The sequence below is a fragment of the Zootoca vivipara genome, chromosome 2, assembly GCF_965207765.1.
Source record: "Zootoca vivipara chromosome 2, rZooViv2.hap1.1, whole genome shotgun sequence".
Lineage (NCBI taxonomy): Eukaryota > Metazoa > Chordata > Lepidosauria > Squamata > Lacertidae > Zootoca > Zootoca vivipara.
Genome location: NC_142584.1, coordinates 6,386,978 through 6,406,321, shown reverse-complemented (window position 1 = coordinate 6,406,321; position 19,344 = coordinate 6,386,978). Strand labels below are relative to the sequence as shown.

The window sequence follows — 19,344 nt, the reverse complement described above, 5'->3', positions numbered from 1 at the left end:
GTACAAAACAAGAGCATCATCTTACCTGCCTGGCAGCCTTTCCTTACATTTTGCAGAAAGTATCATTGTCTAAGCTTGGAGAGACAAGAGGGCCTTCTGAAAGGAGCAATGCAAAGAAATAGAGGAAAGCAACAGAATGGGAAAAACCAGAGATCTGTTCAAGAAAATTGGAGATATGAAAGGAACATTTTGTACAAATATTACCATAATAAAGGACAAAAGTGGAAAGGACCTAACAGAAGCAGAAGACATCAAGAAGAGGTGGCAAGAATACACAGAGGAATTGTGCCAGAAAGATATGGAGGTCTCGTATTCCCCAGGTAGTGTGGTTGCTCACCTTGAGCCAGACATCCTGGAGAGTGAAGTCAAATGGCCCTTAGAAAGCACTGCTTATAACAAGGCCAGTGGAAGTAATGGTATTCCAGCTGAACTATTTGAAATTTTAAAAGATGATGCTGTTAAGGTGCTACACTCAATATGCCAGCAAGTTTGGAAAACTCAGCAGTGGCCAGAGGATTGGAGAAGATCAGTCTACATCCCAATGCCAAAGAAGGGCAGTGCCAAAGAATGCTCCAACTATCGCACAATTGCGCTCATTTCACATGCTAGCAAGGTTATGCTTAACATTCTACAAGGCAGGCTTAAGCAGTATGTGGACTGAGAACTCCCAGAAGTGCAAGCTGGATTTCGAAGGGGCAGAGGAACCAGAGACCAAATTGCAAACATGCGCTGAATTATGGAGAAAGCTAGAGTTCCAGAAAAACATCTACTGGACTAGATGGCCATTGTGGTCCCTTTAAACTCAACAATTCTATGATTCTAAATGTTGACAGGAGCCAACAGACTTGCCAGCTGACCAGAAAATAAAAATTATTGACTTTGTATTTCTAATAGAAAGTATAGAAGTAGGAATGAGTACAGTTTAGGACTTCTGAGTTGCCTACAACAAAAAAACTTAATAACTCTTGATATTTTCTAATTATATTATATGATTACTGCAGGTGCCTCTTTACTAGATATCAAATATTAGAAAATGTGACTAGTATCACAGAATAGGAAAATAAAATGGCCTGTTCTTTCTTTCTTTCTTTCTTTCTTTCTTTCTTTCTTTCTTTCTTTCTTTCTTTCTTTCTTGCCAAACTACCTCATGACATAGGGTCCAAAGGAGTCAGGCAACAATACAGCAATGAGCTTTTCTTAATTATTGGAGAAGGAATTTGTTTGCAAATGTAGTATATGATCTATTATGAATATATCCTGAATGTATGTTGGAAATCTTTGAAAGCTTTTTAAAAACAAAGAACCAATTACATTTAGATCAAATTTTATGTGTGAGGAATGGGATGAATGGAAGAAGTGGAAACTTCCAATTTCCCCCCTCACCACAGTCTCTACAGTGAGATCAGGACTGGCTGCCACAGAATTAAAAAACAAACAAACGAGAAGTTGAGGGCTATACCTGAGGTTCCCACACCACCGCTTCCATGAACTGCAGCTTGAAAAGCCACGTTTCTTTAACGCAACAGATGGAACATTACTGGAGGCAGCTCTTTCTCCGTGCATCTCAAGACTGGAGCAGAGTTGTGCTTGTTGAATTTTCTACCCAATATCCAGTTAGTAAGGCAAAAAAGTTTTCAGAAGGAAAATGAAGTGGCAAACTAAAAAAGCTAGGAGTGAACAGACCTGTCCGTTTTGGTTTCTCTCTGTCTTTTATTTCTTTAAGTGGGAAGAAGACAGCTGCTTCCATTCTACTGCAGTTTGGTTTCCACCAGACACATTAATTGCCTCGCTGTCTGCTGTTTAGTACAAGTTACTTAGCTTACATAACTTACATTCATGTCAGTGTAAAGGAAACATCAGATCCAAAAAAGTTATTGATTACATGGCATTTGCAGACTTTGGGGTGCCTCCTCTTTATTCAGTCTAACAAGCTCCCTTGGGGGATGTGGACTTTCATTGGAGGGTTTTTAAGCAGAGGTTGGATGGCCATCTGTCATGGACACTTTAGTTGAGATTCTGCATTGCAGGGGGTTGGACTAGATGACCCTCAGGGTCCCTTCCAAGTCTACAGTTCTATTATTCTGTGACTTAAGAACAACAATGATGTGAGCAAATAATGATCATATTCATTTGACTGGTTTCTGTTCCTGACCCTTATAGACATGTTATTGGTTTGGAGAACTGCATCAGAAAATTCAGAAAGGTGGGAATCTCAAAGGATACCTGTATTTCAGTTTGTATATTGTTTCAGTAAATGCCAATTGCGGAATTTTTGCATTAAAGTGCAAAGGGAGCCTGCAATGCAGACACTGAGCAGGTGAAAGCCTGTTCTCCTGTGTGAGATATATCAACCTGTGCTCCCTGTGGCCAGCAGTAGAAGCAGAGAAGGCTCCTGAACCTTGAATAGTTCTATAGAAGAGGGAAATGCAACATGCATCGCTTACCAACACAAACCACACATGCTGAAATTCCCTTTTGTATACAACAATTGAAAGCGTAGGAGCCTTGTCTCTCTCCCCTTGGACCTGGCTACCAAATCCCCTTTTTTCTTCCCCTAGCCACAACTATCCTCACGTCACTGTCTTCAAACAGCCTGAGCAGGTTTGGGCCAAGACCAGGTCAGCACAAGGTCGGCCAATGCTGTGGGCATGTAAGAGAGAGGGACGAAGAAGAACTGGGAGTCCCAGCCTCCAGAGTAGCGCGTGCGAGGGTGCCGGGACGTCAAGGCATGCTCCATGCAGTCAGTGACCAGGTAGAGGTTAGTGCTGCATCGAGTTATGAGGCTCTCTTTGAACATCTGGCGCACTGGGAAGAAAAAGAGAGGCAGTTAGGGGAGAAGATTTGTGGTCCAAAACACTGCAAATAAACACCAGGAAATGAAAGCCTTCTCTGTGCGACAGCAAGGGTGGCATATTAGCAGTTTTCAAATCAACAACAAGACCTGGTGCTAATCACTCAACCATCTCTCCCCCCCACCCCACCCCAGGAGCAGTTTCTGAATTTGGAAAGGTACATTCCCTGTTCCATTTCTTTAGAAATCAACAAACATCTGAGCAGGAAGTAGAGCAGGTGATCTTTTTTTCCAATGAGTTTGTTTTCAAACTGGGAGGAAGATAGAACCCTTAGGCAGCTAACCATATAAATCATAGAGACAAGCAGCAGAAATCAGAGAGACCAGCAGATGAGGCTGTTGCAAAGTCAGGTCTATACAATTCTGACTCACCAAAAGGAATCAGGGCCACCAAAGGGGGTAAGTAAAAGGGGTGCCTCTGTACTACTGGGCCCAGAACCAACACAGGGCCAGACTCTGAGATTTCATCAAAGAAAGACGTATTGAGTCTCTAGCTCCTTTGGAAGAAATGACACAGAGCAGAATTCCTTTGTGAGATACTGGCTTGTTTCCACCTTCCACTCTTTTAGCCAATGAGTGTCTGAGTTGTGACTGATGACTACTGTGAAAACGGCAGAAGGCCCCCAAATGGCTTCAAAATGATTCTTCAGCACCACTTTAACAATGTATACCACTTTAACAAGCATGGCTCCCCTCCCAAAATCGTGGGAACTGTAGTTTGTTAAGGGTGCTGGGAATTATAGTTCCGCGAGGGGTGAACTACAATTCCCAGGATTCTTTGGGAGAATATAAACATGCTTTGAATGTATGGTGTGGCTGCAACCCAATATTAAGGGCAAACCTCCCATTCTTCAAATGGACAGGGAGGCTCTGCTGGCAGAGGTTCGCAAATGCAAGGGACTTGTGGCCCTCCAAAATGTTGCAGGACTCCAACTCCCACTATCCCCAGCTATGATGACTTGGGCTGATTGGAGAGTTGCAGTTCAACAACATCTGAAGGTGCTAGGTTCTCCATCCACCTTTATCTCAATGGCGGAGCAAGCGGGCAGCTCCTGCCCACCAATACAGGCGGCCCCAGTTCTCTCCCCACAGACCACATGGAGGACTCACGTCTCTCATAGTAGGTCTGTCCATAGCTATCTTTGACTTCCTGTGGGGTGCGGACCCATTGCTGCTCGAGGACGCTCATGCCGTGCTCGACGTTTGTCATGTTTGTTCGGAAATAGCCTGGCTCCACCATGGCTACTTTCACCCCAAATGGGCGCAGCTCACGCCTAGAAAGAAACAATGGGTTTTACATGGCTCACACAGCTACCCCTGCGACTGTGGCTAACAGACTACAGTTATATGGGAAGAAATTGAATATTTAATTCAGTTTGAATCTGGGCCTGGCAATTAAAGGAAATGGTGGGTGACATGGGCGTACCCAGCATGGGGCAGGGGGGGCAGCTGCCCCCCCTAGAAGCAGGGCAGCTGGAGAGGACAGGCAGGGACGCTGCCTGCTGTGCTCCGCCTCAGCCTGCTTGGCTGAAGCGAAATGGCAGCAGCGGCAGCGAAGCTGCCTCTGTTGGAAAAAAAAAACCTGGACCTGGACCTGGGCTAACTTCAGCCCACACTCCTTCAAGTCACAGCGAGCACAGCACAGAAAGTGCTGCCCCACAATGCTCGCTGTGACTTGAAAGAGTGTGGGCTGAAGTTAGCCCAGGTCCAGGTCCAGGTTTCCTTCAACGGAGGCAGCTTTGCTGCTGCTGCCTCGTTTTAGCCACCGCTGCCATTAAAGGAGCGGGAGAGGCAGGAGTGCAAGCGCGGGTGGCTCCGTGTGCTGCCTTGCAAACGGCCCCTTTTCCCCTGGGGGGCGTGGAGGTTGACCATGCCTCCTGGGGGGATCCTGGCCACCTCATTGCCAGCTAGCCAATCGGGGGGCTGGGGGCGTGGCTGGTGTGCCCCCCCCCCAGCTTTGATCCTGGGTACGCCCATGGTGGGTGAGGGTGAATTTTGGGAGTGAGGGTAGGTGATTGTAAACAGCTACCCAGGCAGCCCTCTGAAATCAGAGGGGAGCTTACTTGGCTAGTCAAGGACCTGTTGCAAGGTCCATAGAAAATTACTCACATTCCAGGGATGAGGCCAACCCAGTGAACAGCTCCGGTAGGCATCATTTCGGCACAATTTTTTGCAAAAGGTGCTTCTTAAAACCTCACTCCTTGACAGGGAAGCTAACAATTTAAAAAAATGGCATTGGATACAAAAATGGCATTGGATACCTAATTGTTCAGCTTCACTGTCCCCAGCTATGGGGTGGGAGAAAATGAAACAGCCAGCAAAGCCCAAAATTGATTATCTTCTTCCTCTTCTTGATCTGGGCCTCTCTGCATTGCATTTTGACAATTATGATGTCAGAAGTGATCATTTACCTGAGAGAGTCAGAGAAAGCCTCCACCCCATACTTAGATGGAGAGTAGCCTCCTCCGTGGAAAGCCAGTCGCCCCAGAATGCTGGACATGTTAACAACCCTTCCCCTGGCCTTCTTCACCAGCGGCAACATGTGTAGCGTGACGTCTATCAGTCCAACCAGATTGACATTTAGCACTCTTACAAAGGCATCTTTGTCCAGCCACTCATTGGGTACCATTGCTTCCACAATCCCTGCATTGTTTACCAAGCCCCAGAGCCCTGTGGAGTAGAGGCAGCAAGTAAGCATTTGGGTAAGAACATAAAACAGAATAGGTTACAGGTAGGTAGCCGTGTTGGTCTGGGTCGAAGTAAAATAAAAAAATTAAGGTGCTACTGAAGGAATTTTTTTATAAAACAGAATAATAAGAATAATAATAAGAATTTAATAATAATTTATTACTTATACTCCAGCCACTCTGGGTGGCAATCAAAGGACTATTCGATACAGTGGTACCTCGGTTTAAGTACACAATTGGTTCTGGAAGTCTGTACTTAACCTGAAGCGAACTTTCCCATTGAAAGTAATGGAAAGTGGATTAATCCGTTCCAGACAGGTCCGCGGAGTACTTAAACTGAAAGTACTCAAACCGAAGCGTACTTAAACCGAGGTATGACTGTAAAGTGATGCTGAACATCTGGCCCAGGCTAAGCAGAGCTTGGGAACAGCAAGTAATATTTTTTTCTTTATAACAAAATGTGTTGCTGGGCTGGTGGGGGAGGGGGCGGGTTCTCACAAAATTCTGCAAGGTTCTGTAAGCCAGGGATGGGGAAGCTGATGGTGTTGGACTCCAGCTCCCATCAATACCACCCATCATGTCTGATGGACCCGGGTTGTGGGAGTTGCACTTTTAAAATCTGTCTTTCTCTGTCAAAGTGTTGTTCTTCTTCAGCATGCTTTTTCTGTGCTTTAGTGCCTAAGAGGGGAAATGGTTGAAATAGCTGTTGTTTGCAGCAAAACAGCTTGCTCGCTAGATGCAGAATCAGTTGCGTGCAACGTATCACAGCATGTAGGGATTGTGTGCCTAGAGTAACAGGTGGTAATGCTGGCTAGACATGGAGCATTGCCAAAAATAGATACAGTAGGTAGAAAGCTTTAAAAGTTATTGAAAATGTTCCTATGTGGACTCGTGATGCTGAGCCACATATGGATTTATGTTGCCATGGGATACCACAAATGGCTGTTTTGAATCTTCCCTTGTTTGTGTGAAACTATTACAGTACAGTGGTACCTCGGTTTATGAACACAATTGGTTCCGGAAGTCTGTTCATCAACTGAAGCGTTCATAAACTGAAGCGAACTTTCCCATTGAAAGTAATGGAAAGTGGATTAATCCGTTCCAGACGGATCCGCGGAGTACTCAACCTGAAGCGTACCTAACCCAAAGCATGGGTGTAATTGGTTCCAGAAGTCTGTTCATAAACTGAAGCGAACTTTCCCATTGAAAGTAATGGAAAGGTAATTAATCCGTTCCAGATGGGTCCGCGGCGTTCATAAACCGAAAATTCGTAAACCGAGGTGTTCATAAACCGAGGTTCCACTGTACTGTACTTGAACTGCTGTTTGTGCACACAATTAAAATGTTCTTGACTTGGCTGCTTGTGACGGACTTCCAGCCGCAGACTCCAAGGAGGAGAGGAATTTCCCCAACAACACTTAGAACTATCTATAGCTATATAGCTGTATCTCTCCTGCCCTTTGCAACATGTCCTATTCTTGAAGCTCCTATCTGGAAGCCAGACACTGTACCTTTGTCTTTGACGCACCCTTTCGCCCACTCAGCCGCTGCTGCAATGCTCTCTGTGCTGGTGACATCCAGGAGGGTGGTTTTCAAGCAATCTGATGTGAGCCTCTCCAGCTCTTCCGCCCCTTTCTGTGTAAAACAGGCTGCCAACACCCTCAGCCCCTCAGCATCCAGCTGCCTGGCAAGCTGGTTCCCAAAGCCGGAGTCGCAGCCAGTGATGAAGACATACTTCTCTCGGAGGTTTTCCACCTTCTGCCTTTCCAGGTACCATCGGATCACAAAGAACAGCAAGACTGCCAAAAGGAGCCACATGCTCACTCTGCATTTAAAAAAAAAAAAAAAAAGGAAGCAAAAAATGGCAGGGTTGTTTTTTTAATTCTTGTTGTAGTCCATGACGTACAGCCACGCTAAAGCAGTGATCGCTCAGAGATTGGGGGATATCGCCAGACAGGAGGACATAGCCCGCGTGAAATCTGGGATGTTTTTAGGGGAGCAGGTGTATCGGGCTGCACCAGCCCGTTACCTGGCGGGTATCCACTACTGTACGTGGAATACCGCAGACTACTTACTGCGGCCAGACTGAATGTCCTTGATTCGGCAGTTTTGAGGGGAAGATTTGGAGGAGTCCCATACGGTCAGAGAATGTGCCATTGTGCCTTGGGTGAGGTAGAATCCACAGAACACATTCTACTGAGTTGTCCCTTTTATAATGATTTAAGGCAATATCTTATAACCCCATATTTGTCTCAGTTTAGTTTCCGACTATCGGGACCCAGGTGGCGCTGTGGGTTAAACTACAGAGTCTAGGGCTTGCTGATCAGAAGGTTGGCGGTTCGAATCCCTGCAATGGGGTGAGCTCCCATTGTTCGGTCCCAGCTCTTGCCAACCTAGCAGTTCGAAAGCACATCAAAGTGTAAGTAGATAAATAGGGACCGCTCCAGCGGGAAGGTAAACGGTGTTTCCGTGCACTGCTCTGGTTCGCCAGAAGCAGCTTTGTCATGCTGGCCACATGACCCGGAAGCTGTCTGTGGACAAACACCGGCTCCCTCGGCCTATAGAGTGAGATGAGCTCCGCAACCCCAGAGTCGGACACGACTGGACCTGATGGTCAGGGGACCCTTTAGTTTCCGACTAAGAGAACGGCAGGCAGCATATTTGCTAAACAAGCCCACTGGGAAAATAACCTCGGTGGCTAAATTCCTCTTCCTGGTGCTCAAGTGTCGGAAACGTATAATCGAATGTCTTGATGTGGGTTACCTGTAGGAGGTTTAGTAGCACGGTCATACCCCATTTATGTATCCCTCTGATGCCTTCAGTTTTATATTTTTATGTATCCCTCTGATGCCTTCAGTTTTATATTTTATATTTGTGTTGAGAAATGTTTTTTTCTTTCTGACTATCGGTCGAATAAAGTATATTGAATTGAATTCTTGTTGTTTTTATGCATCCCAGGTTTATTTTTATTTTATTTTATTGAATTTATATACCACTCTATACCGGGGGGTCTCAGGGCGGTTCGCAGAATAAAAGCAAAATATTGAAGCACAAAATACACAATCAAAACAATAACAACTCAATAACTCCCCCCCCCCAAAAAAAACCATTTTGAAAGGTCATAGGATGTAAATCAATTCAACCAAAGGCGTGGTTAAAAAGGAATGTTTTTGCTGGTGCCTGAAGGCCTATAATGAAGGCTCCAGGCTTCATTATCCCCCTTCTGGTGTTGTTGTTTAGTCGTTTAGTCGTGTCCGACTCTTCGTGACCCCATGGACCATAGCACGCCAGGCACTCCTGTCTTGCACTGCCTCCCGCAGTTTGGTCAAACTCATGTTCGTAGCTTCGAGAACACTGTCCAACCATCTCGTCCTCTGTCGTCCCCTTCTCCTAGTGCCCTCAATCTTTCCCAACATCAGGGTCTTTTCCAAGGATTCTTCTCTTCTCATGAGGTGGCCAAAGTATTGGAGCCTCAGCTTCAGGATCTGTCCTTCTAGTGAGTACTCAGGGCTGATTTCCTTCAGAATGGATAGGTTTGATCTTCTTGCAGTCCATGGGACTCTCAAGAGTCTCCTCCAGCACCATAATTCAAAAGCAAAAAACTCCTTCTGGAGTTATTGGGCAACAAAGATGTCTTTAGGAAAGCAGTTTGCAACACTCAAAGGGTTAAGAAACAACATAAGGGTAATGATTAACAAAGCCATGCCTGCCCTGTAGTTCATTACACCGGTTTCTGAGACTGTGTGACATTAACTAAACTATAAACTGGCACTGCTCCATTGAAATTAATGGGGACACTATGCTTAGTATTGAGGGATATGAAAAGGGGGGGGGAAGCTCCAGGGAGGCTCTTTCTGGAAACATGCAATAGAACAGGGATGGGGGAGCCATCCACCCCCTGAAGTCCACATTTGCAACATGTAAAAGGGCTGCATACCAGGGGTGAGTGAGGCTGGAGCCAAAGTGGTTATAGCCACCCCACATTCTCACACAGCACCCCAGCCAGCCATTTTCACTTAACGTTAAGCATAATTCATCCTTCCAACAGCCATTCATTCTCTCAAGGAGGCATTAATCACCTCTCCCTGTTATGTTGGATGAGTTTCAGTTAGTAAGGGTCAAGGATGTGGAAAAGGTTCTTGAATCAGTCAAGGAATCTGATCATGACAAGGGACTGATGTCAATATTACCCACTTTCAGATCACCCTCTTCTTGTTCAGCTGAGAAAACAATGTCCAGAGTGTTAACCTGCCACATGCATTGGGCCAGTGGCATGTTGGGACAGCCCCATGGTTATCAAGGAAGCCATGAAGTCCTGAGCCACCCAGAGTCAGTTGCCATGACATGGATGTTGACGTTCCCCAGAAACAGCAGTCTGGAAGTCCTCAACACCCCTTCTAAGACCAGCTCGGGCAGGGAAACTGCTGGGCAGCAAGATTCACTGTAAGCCAGCAGAATTCCTACCGTAATCTGTCCCAATTGCCCAGTGCTAGGAACATGCACTCTAGATCCCACCCAACTGGACAGAGAGCCTGAAGAGAAAGACAAAATCCCTATAGACTACAGCAACTCCTCTTCCCTGACCAGATGCTGCCCAGAGTATCTAGGTGGGAACAACTGGGTAAGACCAACTCTCCCCTGCTCACCCACCCAGCTCTCAGTGATACAGACCAGATTGGCCTTATCCATCATCAGATCATGGCTGAGGCAGGTCTTACTCAGTACCAACCTGACATTCAGCAACAGCAGCTGCAGACCCAAGGCTGGTCCCCCCTTTGCATCCAGGCACCCTAGTTCCAGATTGTAACCCAGGCACCCCCAAACTGCGGCCCTCCAGATGTTTTGGCCTACAACTCCCATGATCCCTAGCTAACGGGACCAGTGGTCGGGGAAGATGGGAATTGTAGTCCAAAACATCTGGAGGGCCGAAGTTTGGGGATGCCTGTTGTAACCTGTATTCCATTTTAGAGGCCTCATTTCTCTGCCTCTAGGGAGCCATGGGCTCCCCCCCCCCCCGCCCAGCAGCCATTGATGTCATTCTTGTAAAACTTAATAGACGTATAGGTTCATTATTCCAAGGAAGAACAGTGCTTGTCTTTTTACAATGCCATTGACAATTCTATTAAGCTGTAACCCACCTAACTTCCTTCCAAAAAGGATAGCTAAGATTCAAGCCACTCTCTTCTTTTAAATACACCCTGGATGCTTCCAGATGGGTGTGTGTTGTGGATTGGTGTGTCTCATGCACGCCAGCTTTTTCCAGCATTCACACGGTGTCAGTGGCATCAAAATGCCAGCCTGTATCTCCCTCCCAATTTAATCTAGCTTGACCCTTTCCATTAATAATTCTTATTAAATTATTATTAATTATTAATTATTAAAAACACCTGTTGGCAATGATTCATTTGTGATTATCTTAGTGACCCATTTAGAATATTAAGCCACTGTCTGGAAGCAGTCACATCTCCAAATGAAAAGTTAAAAAGGTTTGCTTACCTCAAAACTCAACCAACACCTTGACTGTCCAATCTGTCTGAAACAGGAACCCTCTACAAACAGGGTTAGTCCATTCTGTTAGTGAACATTTTCCCTACATCCCACCCCAGAATTTGTACAGAGGCTCTGGATAGGCTGGAAAACAGCCACCAAGTGTGTGTGGTTTTTTTTGCCAAAACAAGAAAAGTCCAAAGTACTGTACAGTACTTTGTGTATCTATGAATTGGTAACCAGTCTGGGGCTTAGTTCAATGGTTTCCCTGCTTCAGTTGTCTGAAATCATTAGCCATGGAAGCACTCATTCCTGCAGTTGGATGGCTGCTTGGCATCTTCTCCAAGGCACCCTGGCCTGGCAATTGCTCCTGCTTGCTCCACAAGGCCAAATGTGTTTGTACTGAAAACAACCATCTCCTGCTACTCTCACAGTACCTGGCAGGGAGCTGATCAAAATGTCTCTGTAAATGCTATCTGCAAGCTTTTAAAGAAGAGATTTGGCCTTCTTTCTTCTTTCAGGTTTGCCCGTTGATTTTTCAAGATGTAACTCTCCTTTATTCGTCCAGAGATTTACATTCATTTAGGGCATGGGTTTTTTTAAAGTGCCATGGTAGTTGGCTTTCATTGTTAATTGCCACCAGGCAGTATTTTAAATGATTTTGTTCAGATTGTGTCAACAGGGAGGAGCAATTAATCACACAGGAGCTATTAACATTTAAAAAAAACACAATCATAGCACTTCAGGTGTAGCATTTTGTTTGGCCCTTAGAAACACACAAGCAAAACACAGACCAGCATTTAACTAAGAACATAGTGTAGCCCAGTGGTTCCCAACAGGTGGTCCGCGGACCCCCAGGGGTCCGCGAGCTATACCAGAGGGGTCCGCAAGATGCTATGAGAATAAAAAATATATTAAATATATTTCGTATGATAACAGATTTTTTGTTTTGGCCGCTTCCTGCATGAGCAGAGTCTAGCGCAAAACTAGAATTAGATAGAGGCAGTAGTTCTGCTGTATGCCGTTAGGTGGCGCTTTACAAACACTACTGTTTTGCAAAGAGGCAGTGCACGCCAGGGAGGAGGGAGGGGAATGGAGAAGACAGGGTACCTGCGCAGTAGCGCACAAATGAAGCCAACACGCGCAAAGCATCTTGGGGAGGTGAGCGTTAGTAGAATGCGCGCGCTGGCTTCATTTGTGCGCTACTGCGCAGGTACCCTGTCTTCTCCATTCCCCTCCCTCCTCCCTGGCGCGCGCTGCCTCTTTGCAAAACAGTAGTGTTTGTAAACAAAGCGTTGTTTTTCACGGAAGCTACAGTTCGTGTAGTTAAAAATGGACCGTTGGTTAAAAAGTGGTTCATCTCATTAAGAACTGAAAATTAAAACTAACTGTATACTGATGGAGTGCTCTGTTGTAACTGTAAAAAACGTATAAATATAAAATATAAAAAGACTATTAATTTGGCTCTCACTTTTTAATTTTAGGATTAGGAATTAATGGGAGTCCTTGTCACAATAGCGGCTCGATGGGGGGTCCTCGAGAAAATTTTGTTGGGAACCCCTGGTGTAGCCAGCCACCACAATCACCAAGCGGTGTGAGATTCCAGGGGGTCCTGTTTTCCAGGATTCGTGTTTTCTTTTGGAATGAGGCAGAACAGAGACCATGGTGTCTTCATGCTACTGTATGTGGTTTATTTACACAAATATATAAGCTGAGCCTGCAATGGAGGGGTTCACAGCATTAGCACCTCAAAAGGGTTTTGTTTCTCCCTTGGATTCAAACTACAGCCTTGGATTCAAACGCATATCAAACATTGGTCTCTGGCTGTCTTGCCAGCCTGCTGCTTTACTTCTAGGTCTCCTAACTGCTCTTCTTTCAAAATCTCTGGCTTTTTTTTCCTTTTCACTATCTGTGGATTGAGGGAGGGTCCTCACCCATTCACTGTCTCCCATGTGAGCCCCTTCGTTTGTTCTCTTTGCACATCACCAGGAGGCTAGCATAGCTATTCCAAAAATTAAAAGTCTTGGTTAGATTTTAACATTTGCCAGATCCACACAGTTTAATACCTCAAACCATTAACCCTGAAGAAGAAAAGTTCAAAGTACTGGGTTGTAGCTGTGAACTGATAACTGTCCTGGCAGGAAACTGATAAGGCCGAGGGTCATGTTGCATCCTGAGCAATCTTTCAGGGCTGTGAGAATTACGTAAGCAGAATTCCCTGATCTAGGCCTTGTGTAGAACATGAATCAATAAGCTCTCCACACAAAGAAAGAGTTCCAAAGTTTTACCTTAAACCTGTCATGAGAATATTGTAAATACAAATCAGCACATTGCTCTTAAACAACAAGCAATGCAGTCCAATTTTCTTTAAGCTATAATTTGTTAATATAGGCCAGAGAGAGATTCCAATAAGCAAGTTGCTTCCCAGGGATGTGTTATCTCAGGCATCCCCAAACTTCGGCCCCCCCAGATGTTTTGTACTACAATTCCCATCTTCCCCGACACTGGTTCTGTTAGCTAGGGATCATGGGAATTGTAGGCCAAAACATCTGGAGGGCTGCAGTTTGGGGATGCCTGTGTTATCTGTTAATATGAGCACTGAAACAAAGACCCTACTCTGTCGCAACACTAGCTGCAAAAGCACCCTTTTGCACTTTCTACAGTTCTCTGCAAAACAGAAATCCTGCAAATGCAAACCTCCACTAAGTTTCCACACACAATGCATACAAACATAGCATTTGATGCACATCCAACTTAGAACTTTTACACTGGGCAGAGGCAAAAGTGGGCGGAGCAACAAACATGAGTTTTGCGGGGGGGGGGAGGACAGCACTTCTCCCTGGAGCCACTAACTGCCCCCCCCAACTCCAATGCGTTTCAGACCCAAGACAGGGTCTCGACCAATTCAGCGGTCTGAACACAATTGCCAAGCTAGCCAAGACCTGCACCTTGCGCCTTACAGTAGACAAACCTGACTTCATCCTCAGTGGCAAAGTGGCAACTAGAGATGCTTACCCTGCGGTGTGAGCTCAGTCAGGGGAATGTATTTGATGAGGTCCTGATGGAGGGAACAGCTGCAGACAAAATAACCATTTATTTAGAGCTGACACCTGGAAAACTTCTCCAGAGCTTTGAAAACAGAATGCCAAGGAAGTGAAGTTGACTACTGTAGTAACCCGCCTTGCCCTTGCCTCACAGTAGCAATAGAATTATCCCAAGAAAGCTGCAGAATGACTTCAGGGAGTAGGCTGGGCCAGACTTTGATGGCAGCATTTATTTTCCACTGCTCAAGGCCATAAAGAAGAGATGGAATGTTGTGGAGAGAATGAACAATCTCCACAATTCTATAGTAATAGAATCAAATCTACGATTGTTATAAGAATTTTGAGGTCATATATATATATATATAATAATTGTTCATAAAACATGTACATGAATGTACAGAAACATGTCTGAAGCAGCACAGGAAAACAGGCCTGACTGACACCATTTTGACTCTCTCTGACCAGGTGTTCCTCTGCAAGGAAGAAGTGGGGTGGGGGGAACCTTCTCATTGTCTCAGGAATTAAAGTGATAATCCCTGGCATCCTGATACCTGACTGCCAGACAAAAGGGTGTGATTAACTTGGCTGGGAAACAGGGAAATGTAAATATCTCTCAATTTTGTTGATTAGGTTTTGGGGGCAGGGGGCAGGGTCCAGGATGCTCAGATTACTGCCACCAGACCTCCCCGTTCATGATGTGCCTATGATGAATCTAGGGAGGGGGGGTCTTGGGCTACACCCCTTCTGTGACATATGGATGATGCTTCTGGGGGGTGGGCTGAAACCAATTTCAAATCTCTTTTTAAGGGCAAGACATCTTTGTTTGGGGTTCCTTCCTTGTTCTCCTGTGTGAGAGGAAGGACCCTGTTGCAACAGCGAAAATAAAGGCTTTGCTTCTCAAACTTCTCTGGTTGGCCTCTGTTATATTCTCCAACCGATGGAGAACCCAATAAGGGAATAAAGGCAGATTTTTGCCTATATCACGATAAATGGAGAAATGAACTTGAAAACAGAAACTGTTCTGGTGTGTGTTACAACTCACTTTAAATATCTGAAGAAATATCTGGGTATCTGAAGAAGTGTGCATGCACACGAAAGCTCATACCTATGACAAATTTAGTTGGTCTCTAAGGTGCTACTGGAAGGATTTTTTTTTAACTCACTTTAAAGAACTTGGGAATCCTCCCAGGGTAGCAGGCTCCCAAATATCTACTCACAAGAAAGAGACCCTGAGACCATAAAATACCATTAAAATGCAGATAGTAAAAACAGCACAACACTATTATAAGCCCTTTCGCTTAAAAAAACAGTCCACTCCCAAAAGCCTCTTGGAATAAGAGTCTTCATCTGCCGTCAGAAAGGAGAGAGCTTTTTTAAAAAAATTTCGCCCGATCATGGAGTTAGAATCGCAGAATCACAGAACTGTACAGTTGGAAGGGACCCTGAGAGTCATCTAGTCCAGCCCCCTGCAATGCAAAAAGATTAAGCGTCTCGTGCTCTATCCGACTGAGCTATCCCACGTCGTGCCCCCCTCCCTCCATGTCTGGGTCCGTGAATAAACTGCTGGTTATTTTCGTAAAGCGCCGCTAGAGCCCCTCAGAGGCCGCTTTTTCTCGCCGGAACTACAACTCCCACAATCCCCGAGCGCGGCGGCGCGGTGCATAAATTGCGGGCGCTGCTCTGATTGGCTCTTACATAGGCTGGAGGCGGAGCCTGGCTTCTCCCGCGCGCGCGCTCCCCTTGCTCTTTGGACATGGCAGATTTCGAACCCGGCTCCCTGCCCGACCTTTTGCCGCTTTACTACCGCCGCGTCTTCCCCTTCGGCCTTTACGGGCGGTGGCTGCGCTACGGCGACGGTGAGCAAGGAGCGGGCGGGGAGAAAGAGGCGCGCTCCTGAGATCCTGGAGCTGCGAAGGGCGCTCGGGAAAGGCCGAGCGGGAGCGAAAGGGAAGCCCCCCCCCCAACTTGGGGGAAGGTGGTCAAGGCGCTTAGGTGCACCGGGGCGGGGCTCGGACCCCCCCCCCCCACACAGCCTTGCAACACGGGTGCCTGAGCATTTGCAGGAGGCGACGAAACGCACCTGGTCTCGCCTCGTCCTTCATGGTGGGCACTGGGACGGGAGGAGGCGCCCAGTTAAAAGAAAATGGGGTAGCTAAGTGAATTGTTTCGCTGCCTGCAGATTTAGGGCAGGCTTCTTCCCGCAGTTTGTAATTAACTGAGGAATTAATTGAGGAACGCACAACTGCAAGATGCAGGGGCAATGGGTTTCCAAAAGAAAAGGTTCTGCGGGTTTGTGGAAGAGGGACTATCAGCTACTGTATGCTGAACTGATATCTGAACAGAACCTCCCCGACTCAGTCAGCTCAAATAGTTAGAAGGTGGTCACAGGTTCGATCCCCATACAGTCCACCTGCATCTTCCTGCATTGGGGTTGGACTAGATGACACCCGGGATCCCTTCCAACTGTACAGTTTGTGATTCTGTGTTTGGAAGCACTATACAAGGGAGCACTGCCACCTTCGTGCCCTGTCTGGCATTGGCTAGCGTGGCCACCTGTGTGGTTTAAACAGAGCACAGACATGCGTGCTCATGTATTTGGCATAAATGAAAATAATAATAATAATAATAAATTTTTATTTATACCCCGCCCTCCCCAGTCAAAAACCGGGTTCAGGGCGGCTGACACCAACAGAACCACAATAAATCATAAAAACAATTAATTAAAATACAGATTAAAATACAGTATTAAAATTTAAAGTGCAGCCTCATTTCAAGTAGGCCATAAATCCAAGCCATGAGGGAGAAAAACACAGGGGTCAGGCTGAGTCTAACCCAAAGGCCAGGCGGAACAGCTCTGTCTTGCAGGCCCTGCGGAAAGATGACAAATCCCGCAGGGCCCTGGTCTCCTGGGAAAGAGCGTTCCACCAGGTTGGGGCCAGTACTGAAAAGGCCCTGGCTCTAGTAGAGGCCAATCTAGCCATCTTATGACTCGGGATCTCCAGAATATTATTATTTGTGGACCTTAAAATATAATTAGTGCAATACAATACATGTCACCATAGTGGGGAAGACTGTGACGGAATGATCTATGGCCAAATGATGGACAACTTCAATGCCTCTGCTTTCTCTTCTTGTTGTTATTTAGCTTTAAAGTGGAATTGTACTGGAAAGCTCTGCAAATAGCAGACACAGTTGGACAGAGGACCAGCCTAGCTAATAGAGGACAGTTAAGGAGGACCCAACATTTTGCTGGCCACAGAATTCTTAGGGTTGTATGGACTTTCCTGAATGATTGCCGACCTGGCTGACTAAAGCATAATCGTGCTTAGCGTTTATACGGTATATCACATTTAGAGTGTTCAACGTGCTGTCTTCTTCCCCCAGATTGCAAAAGGAGAACTGGCCTTGCCTAAGACCATCTTGCGAGCTTTGTGGAAGAGCTAAGATTCAAAGCAGAAACTGCTGCACCATGTAACTAGCATGTGATCTTCCTTTTGCAGTGCCAAAGAACTACTTTCAGCGAAGGGAGTTTTCGTTCACGCTCCACGATGACATCTACATGCGGTACCAGTCTTTCAACACACCCTTGGAATTGGAAAAAGAGATCCAGAAAATGTGCCCTTACAAAATTGACATTGGGGCTGTGTATTCACACAGGGTATGCACTTCAATGCTATAAAGCCAGGCCGGGGAATCTCCAGGAGTTGATGCACTACAACTCCCATCATCACCCCGGTCATTAGCATTGCCGGCTGTGGCTGATGGGAGCTGGAGTCCAGCAACAGTTGGAGGGTTGCAGGTTCCTCAATCCGGTTATAAAAATGATTTAGAAAAGGTTTTCAAAACTGCCTGCCCTGCAAAACTGCCTCGACCATTTAACTGGCTTTAAAAAAGACGTGGCCCATTGAAAGTACAAATATGATCAAACATAATTTTACTGGAATCATTGGGGGGGGGAGAAACTGTCACAAGGAAGGAAAATAAAATTCTTAGTTATTGTAAGCAGCTATCATTTCTAAGTTATTTCTGTTCCCTTTCGCTTCCCTGCAGCCCATCCAGCACAACATGGTACACCTGGGTGCCTTCCAAGCCCAGGAGAAAGAGCTCGTATTTGATATAGACATGACAGATTACGATGATGTTAGAAGATGCTGCAGGTATTTTTATTACCCTTCTGGGCTAGTGATTTGGGGACAGGAAGCTAGTTTGATGGTGAGGGTGATACTGTAATTGTATATGTTTGGGAAGATGGTTAGAGCATTCGCTCTCCATTGACTGATCACTCTTGAGTTCCGCTCTGAACTTCACAAGATGTTACCCACTTCTATGCTTCTGGCATTGTAACAGTTATGGACTAGAAACTTGTTTCGATTTTACTTTAAGCTTATGGTCTATTTTTGTGCTTTATTTCCATGTGTGGGCATTCCCTGAACCTTGACAGCACATCAAATGGGAGCCTAGACTGTCAGTATTTTGTGGGAAGGATTCCCACACAAGTGGATATCAGAACTTTAGGTTTGTACAGTAAAAGAGCATTAAAGGGCTCTGTCGCCCTGGCACAACAAATCCACTTTAAAAAAGAACCAGACTTTTTGCAGTTTGGGAAGTGACAGGGAAATTCATTCAGAAGTGGGGGGGGGTGTACAAATGACTGACTGGGTCATTTAGAGGAGCCTTGACAGTGCAATCCTGTGCATGTTTTCCTGGAAGTAAACCCCATTGTGTTCAATGGGACTTACTGCCAGGTAAGTCTGGATAGGCCTGCAGCCTGAAGAACACTGAATAGCACTCTTCTGGGAGCTTGGAAGAATATAGAGCTTGCCAGGCTGAGCCTGACTCAACGCAATGCTCTGCCTTCTGACACAGCATGCAAGGAAGATTGCAGGTGGGCAGGATAATGGAAGCCACCCTTTGTTTTGTCCCACACGCCTAAGAATAAGAAGGATGCTAGATCTAAGTGTTGGATGCAACACGAAATCGTATAAATTAGTTATTTCATTAAAAGAAAATCCTTTTTTCCATTCTGAACCTTCAGAATGTACGCAAGAACATGGAGTGCCCACCGTGTGGATAGAGTGTCAAATGACTTCTCATGTTCAGTGAAATTGCCTCTCCTTACATATGAGCCTCTTCCCACTGAATCCTGAAGCCGTAGAATAGCCTCTTGGATTTGCTTCTTCCGTGCCTTTGGGGTGTGTGTGTTAAAAAATACACTGCCCACTTTTGGCTGAAGAGCATTTTAGCAGATCACACCCTGACTAACTTCCTTGATTGT

At 45.8% G+C, this 19,344-nt stretch overlaps 2 protein-coding genes and 1 pseudogene across 4 annotated transcripts in view; 2 read left to right on the top strand and 1 right to left on the bottom strand.

Annotated features, from left to right (window-relative positions):
- Window positions 1–19,344, top strand: part of PRIM1 (DNA primase subunit 1) — a 41,596-nt gene that overhangs the window by 5,546 nt on the left and 16,706 nt on the right. Inside the window, exons 1-3 of one of the 3 annotated variants that reach the window (XM_060272115.2) lie at window positions 15,755–15,925; window positions 17,570–17,727; window positions 18,120–18,226. In XM_060272115.2, coding sequence (XP_060128098.2) covers window positions 15,823–15,925; window positions 17,570–17,727; window positions 18,120–18,226 — 368 coding nt within the window. In that variant the 5' untranslated portion in view covers window positions 15,755–15,822. Of the gene's footprint in view, window positions 1–15,754; window positions 15,926–17,453; window positions 17,728–18,119; window positions 18,227–19,344 lie in introns of those variants that run through there. The other 2 variants (XM_060272116.2, XM_088662901.1) reach the window with 2 other exon arrangements.
- On the bottom strand, window positions 1,687–11,073 carry HSD17B6 (hydroxysteroid 17-beta dehydrogenase 6). Its single transcript, XM_035100734.3, has 5 exons — window positions 11,035–11,073; window positions 7,050–7,363; window positions 5,263–5,521; window positions 3,962–4,125; window positions 1,687–2,805 (listed from the first exon to the last, which is right to left on the bottom strand). Exons 2-5 carry the CDS (start codon window positions 7,354–7,356, stop codon window positions 2,585–2,587), a joined length of 951 nt encoding a protein of 316 aa, XP_034956625.1. The 5' UTR covers window positions 7,357–7,363; window positions 11,035–11,073; the 3' UTR covers window positions 1,687–2,584.
- On the top strand, window positions 12,688–15,310 carry LOC118081533 (checkpoint protein HUS1-like; annotated as a pseudogene).